This window comes from Arachis ipaensis, chromosome B6, assembly GCF_059453495.1.
Source record: "Arachis ipaensis isolate K30076 ecotype BB chromosome B6, ASM5945349v1, whole genome shotgun sequence".
Classification (NCBI taxonomy): domain Eukaryota; kingdom Viridiplantae; phylum Streptophyta; class Magnoliopsida; order Fabales; family Fabaceae; genus Arachis; species Arachis ipaensis.
This window is the reverse complement of record NC_142441.1, coordinates 6,844,287-6,850,286: the sequence shown is the minus strand read 5'-3', so window position 1 is coordinate 6,850,286 and position 6,000 is coordinate 6,844,287. Positions and strand designations below refer to the sequence as shown.

The window sequence follows — 6,000 nt, the reverse complement described above, 5'->3', positions numbered from 1 at the left end:
ACGGCAAATGGCGAGTTATGGTGATGGACAGTAACGGTTACGAGGCCGAGTTATAGCTCGTATTAATGGTGACCATATCACTTCCCATAAAATCTATTCTCATTTGTAGATGTGTTTGTAAGGATTGGAACACATTCATTTCTGATCCAAATTTTGCCAAGTTACTCTTTACTTATACACCTCCTACTATCATGATCCGACACTACCATTCAAAAATCTTTCACCTTATTGAATATGACCGAATTGAATGGCATGAAAGGAGAAACAATCTATTCTGCCTCCGTTTGTTTGAGGTCCTGGAACCCAATAATAGTAGCAGCATAAAACTTGATCCTTAAATTTGAAATTCCTCTCCCTAATCCAAAATCAATCCAGAGTAGAAGAATTCTTGTTCATGTGCGTTCTTGTAATGGTCTTTTTCTCATGAGTTCTACAAAGGAAAGTGACTTTTCACTTGTTTGCAACCCAATAACAGGTGAATTCATAAGACTTCCAAAACAACCTCCAATTTTAACACACTGTGAGCAAATATCTTGGTGTTTTGGTTTTCACCCAAAAACAAACCAATACATGGTAATGAGAATTCATATATTTAAACATGATCATCGTATGGTTGTTCAAATGCACACAGTTGGAACATCGACTTGGATAAATATTGAGGTAGATTATCCCAGGCATTTGACATATGTGTTCAAACCTCCTACTTATTTTAATGGGGCACTTCATTGGATTGGTAGAGATGTTGATAGAAATGCCTTGATATGGATTTTTGATTTTGACACAGAGCAGTTTCAATTCTTCTCTAACACGCCCGAGGGTCAAGGTAAAGGCACCATATTAAAATTCAGGGATTCTCTTTGCTTCATGTATTTTAATGAGCTGCTTATCTCAATGTGGATGATGGAAAGATATGGAGTTAGAGAATCTTGGACTCCCATTTTCCAGTATTCCATAACCAGATCTCAGTTACCTAGTTGCATGGCCTACCTTGATCGTGAAAGTCAAGAGTTTATGATTTTTGCGACTCCTTGGTATGATTTCAAGGCTCATGGCAAGTTTCAAATGCTCGAACATGTTCCTACTCTTATCCCACTGAACAATATTATCATCGTAGATAATGTGAAGGTGCAGAATATTTACTCATTGGATAATTCAAATTGAATTCTACTGTTTATTAGTTATAGAAAAAAATCTTTCATTTTGATTTTTTTTTAATTAATAACAAATTTATGCTTAATTGTTTTAGATTCATACTATAATGCTCACATTTTATTTTGGATGCTTAATTATTGTCTATAACTTCTCAGTAGTGTTTATAAACTGTTAGCAAAATTTCTTTTTCTAAACTATTATAATTTGAAATATAATTTAAATTAATTCAATGTAATTTATAATCCCTATTTTAATTTTATTGGTTTAATCATCTTTAACAAAATAAAATTTTAAATTTTGAATATTAAAAAATAATGAACTAAATAATTCAGTTATTAGAATAATCAAATTTGTTTATAGTAATATAAAAAAATATTTTATAAAATGTAAAATATATATTTGTATATAAAATGGTTAATTAGTAATTCACCAAAAAAAATGGTTAATTAGTGACTAATTTTTAGTATATTTATAACATAATTAAATAATTATATATTAACCTCGTTTACTACATGCACATTAAAATTCAATCATCGAATTAATAAAGAATGATGATGGTTTCAGTGGCTAAGAGAAGGGGGTTGAATCTTAGCCCCCTTTTTATGTTGTTAACACTTGCTGAACTCAGAGGATGCTTTTCTGTTTCGTTCGTCTCTGGACACGAGACTTTTTGTTTTTGCTCGTCACTTGCCACGAGACTTTTTGTTTTGTCTCATCACTTGGCACGAGACATTTTAGTTTTTGCTCCTGTGCAGTAGAAAACAGAAATGAAGTAGGAGAGAAGAAATATTGCACCCAGATATATCCTGGTTCAGCTGCTAAGTGCAGTGCAGCCTACATCCAGTCTCCATCACAACCATGATGGAATTTCACTATAATCAATCTGATTACAACTTGTAAAGTGCTAACCTAACTTACAAGGGGATTCCCACAGAATCATGAAACATAACATAGATGAACAAAGGAACTCTAAGATATCTATGGCTTTTTCTTTTAATTTTGCACTCTCTGCCTTTTTCCGCTCTATGGCTTTTTCATACAAACCTCACTGTTTGCCTTTTTCCATGAGACTCAAGACATGACAAAATTAAACAGAAAAATACAAAACAGAATACATTGAAGGAGAAGAGAAAACTATTAGCTCAGGTAGCTCTGAGAACTCTGTGCCTTGCACTCTCAAATTTTCTCCTTGCTTCAAACAGTGGTTGTCCACCCTTATTATAGAAGAGGGGAGCCTCCACTTATTAAAGCCAAAACCGAACCAACTTCTTCCTCCTTCAACACAGAACCGGTTCGGCCACATAGAGAGAGAAGAAATAATCATGTAAAACCCAACATGCAATTACCTCTGGACCTTTCTTGATCATCACCCTTCATCAATCCGAGCTCTCTATCCTTGGCTTGCTCTCCAAGATGGATTTCTGGCCCTTGATGCTTCATGATGATTATGACTTCATCTGCTTCAATCTCTGCCTCAACCATCACTTCGCCACTCTAGCTACTTGCTGTGGTGGTTGAGCAGAATCAAAGACAAGCCATGCTTCAAGAATCTCCCTTGCTGGCCGAATCTTCATCGTCTATTTTTGAGCATGAAAGGCTCAAGATACCTCACCAAATCTAACCAAATATGGTGAATATCTCAGCCACAGCTCATTTTTATTTTAGTATGTTTTCTTGCCATCATTAGCTTGATGGTCTTGATGCATGCAACTTCTTCCTTTTCTTGGTTGATGAGCACAGCGTTCATAGTTTTCTGGACAAGGACCGAAGGAAGAAGAAGAAAGAGATGAGAGAGAATGTGTAGTTAAAGTAAAAGCAATTAAATGAAAATGAAACATATTGATAGATTGCTTTTACTTCCCTTGCTTTGAGTAGCGTATAGCATTAATCATAATGATTCCCATCAAATCAAAGTCAAGTTATCTCTCATGTTTCCAATGCTAACATATTAAAATTTGAAATCCATTCTTAATAAAGAGATGGAATCCGTTGGAAAGCATGAAACCATTTAGCTTTCATTTAACCTTGGTTTCGGACCAAGCTTGGAAACTTTCATCAAAATAATGTTGGGCTTGGTAGCATTAAGATTTAATCTGGCCCAAATGATAACATTTGCTTTCCTGATGAAGATTGGATTCGGATCATGCATGGAAACATTCATCAAAATTCAAATTGGGCTTGGTAGCAATAAAGCTTAATCTGACCCAATGAAATTTTGATTCCTTCAAACTAATTGGGCTTTTGAGTTCTGGCCCAATTAATTACAACAATTCAGCCACATTATGTAGGGAACATATAGCAAGGTCTGATTGTGTATTTTGATTTGGGCCTGCTGCAGTTTTTTTATTTTTCGGCCCAAATTAAAATCTGCACAACAAAATTATTAATTTTAGAAAGTATGAATTAAGATCAAATTAATAATTTTGTAATTAAATATTTTAATAATATTTGTTCATCATCAAAATTAAATAGGAGTTTTCCAAACTCATCAATCTCCCCCTTGATGACAAACATTATTAAAATTGAAATGGAAAAGAAATTTAGATATTGAGTAAAAAAATACTCCCTTTGAGTTTGAATTTCTCCCCCTTTCTAAATGTCACATTGCTCCCCCTTGATGTGTGCTTATTTTACCAAGGGAAATATTAATCCTGTAACATTTGAATCAAGCTTCAAGTAACAATGTTATTTAGCATATTTTATGATGCTAAATGCTTGATTTATGAGCAGTTTTAATTGATATTCAAAACTCATTTGATATCATAACTGATTTACTGCTCAAACATGAACAAAAACTTATTCAAATATTTTCCAAACATTTCTTGTTAGAAAATCAGAGCAAAACAAAATGATGGGAAAATTATTTGAGCAAACAAACAGGGCAGTTTTAATCTATTACACAGTTTAAAGGAACTGCCAAAAAATAAGTTTTCCAAACCAACAAGTTTATCAATGATATGTTAACAGCTAGGCATCTCAATACATCAAACATAATTATAAATGCCAAATGAGAATTAACTAATCATGATAAACCAAATGCAGTTTAAGCAACAACTATAGCGAATGCAATATCAACATGCATTCTTTGAACAAGGGTGATCATGAATTTTCAGTTTGAAAATTTCAACCCCTGTTCCCCTGTTTTTCTAGCTCTCCCCTGTTTCGTTCCAATTTCAATTTTGGAACCTTAAATTCCTCCCCCTTTTGTCATCATGGGGGCACCTGCACAAAACATTGTTATAGAAAACAGAATATGCCATATAACAGTCCAAAACATAACCAAACGGTGTCATCAAAGTATCACCTAGGTAGCTATTGTCAATTGCAACCCTAACAAAAAACAAAAAAACTAATTGAGCCAAATTGTGCCAATATCAAATAGTAACCAGAGAGTTAATCATCAAAAAGATTAAAGTCAGGCTCCTCCTCGACGCCATCACTGCCAGCTTCTTTTTCAAGACTTTCCAACATTAGACTGACCCTCTCTTGGCATTTCTTCCATGCCAATTCATTCTCATAAGCAAGTTTGCGAGCAGACTTGTGAAATTGAACCATGAGATCGGACATATTGGTGAATTCTGTGAGAATTTCTCTGAGGGAACCAGTCGTCTTTGAGGATTCTGGGCGGCCTTCAAAGTCATCATCAGATGCTATTGATTTCTTTCCCCTTTTTGCAGCTCCGCCTGCTCTGATCATGGAAACCTGGTTCTCTACATCCTCATTAGTTAAATCTACCTTAAAGTACTCAAAAATGCATGTAAGAAACATTCCATAAGGTAGATTAGCCTTTTTTGTACTTTTCACAGACTCCCACATGTGACGAATCATAATATAGCTAAATGAAATAGAAGTTGAAGTAACTAAAGCAAATATTATGAGACAATCAGATACAGTTACCCTGTTGTGAGAACCACTTTGAGGAGTGAGAATGTGAGTTATGATGCGGTGCAGCAGAGAGTTAGTTGGACCCAAAGCCTTATGATTCGGAACAGTTCCATCTAGGCCAGACAAATTTTCACAGATTTGATGAATCACCTGTTTGTATGTAACTCCTACTTGTGAGTCCCATTTATCACTCATATAAACCTTTGGCCCTTCATCAATGTATCCAAGGGCAGAAGAGATGGTTTCAGAATCCAGGATGATCTGAACCCGTTTCACATAAGAGTGAAGGCTACCATCAATAAACCTTAGATTTGCATAGAACTGTCTGACCAGCCCTGGGTACACCATTTTATGAATATGAAGCAGAGGTGACCATTTTAGACCTTCAAACATGGGTTGTAAATCAATTCCTTTGGAGGCCAGAGATTTTAAATTCACTAGGTAGGAGAGACACAAGTGTCGTTTCTCTAGGACTTCATTGTGGAATTCAAAAGCAGCACACGTAGAGAACCTGGAAGGATCGAAATGTGAGTGTGGTTTGTGAAACTTGTTCTTGAACTCCATTGACCCAAGGTTCGTGGGTTCTCTGGTCTCATGGAACTCGAAACCCTTCGTCTTCTTGGAACTCTTTCTGGATGCATGTGGGGTGGTTCTTTTCGGCGATGATGGAGAGGGTGAGGTATGAGACTCCTCTACTTCTTCTTCAATGCTGGGCTCCTTCGTCTTCTCGCTCTTCCTTCTTCCAGAAGATTTTTGAGCGATAACTTTGCGCCTCATAGTCTCGGTTCGCTTGGAGGGGGGTGAAAGAGAAGAGGAAGAGGTGGAATGGATGTGAATGTGGGTATGTGATTGGGGTGTAGATGGTTTCTGAGATTGGCGAATTCTCTCACTCTTCCTTGGGGCTGTTTTCTTTTTCATAATGAAGAAGATCAATGGAGATGGAAGTTGGAGAGGAAAAGGTGG

The 6,000-nt window shown here is 35.9% G+C and overlaps 1 protein-coding gene across 1 annotated transcript; it reads left to right on the top strand.

Moving 5' to 3' along the window:
- Positions 1-570: 570 nt before the first annotated feature.
- On the top strand, positions 571-1,161 carry LOC107646327 (uncharacterized). The gene has a single exon (XM_016350518.1). It carries the CDS (start codon positions 571-573, stop codon positions 1,159-1,161), a length of 591 nt encoding a protein of 196 aa, XP_016206004.1.
- Positions 1,162-6,000: the final 4,839 nt, after the last annotated feature.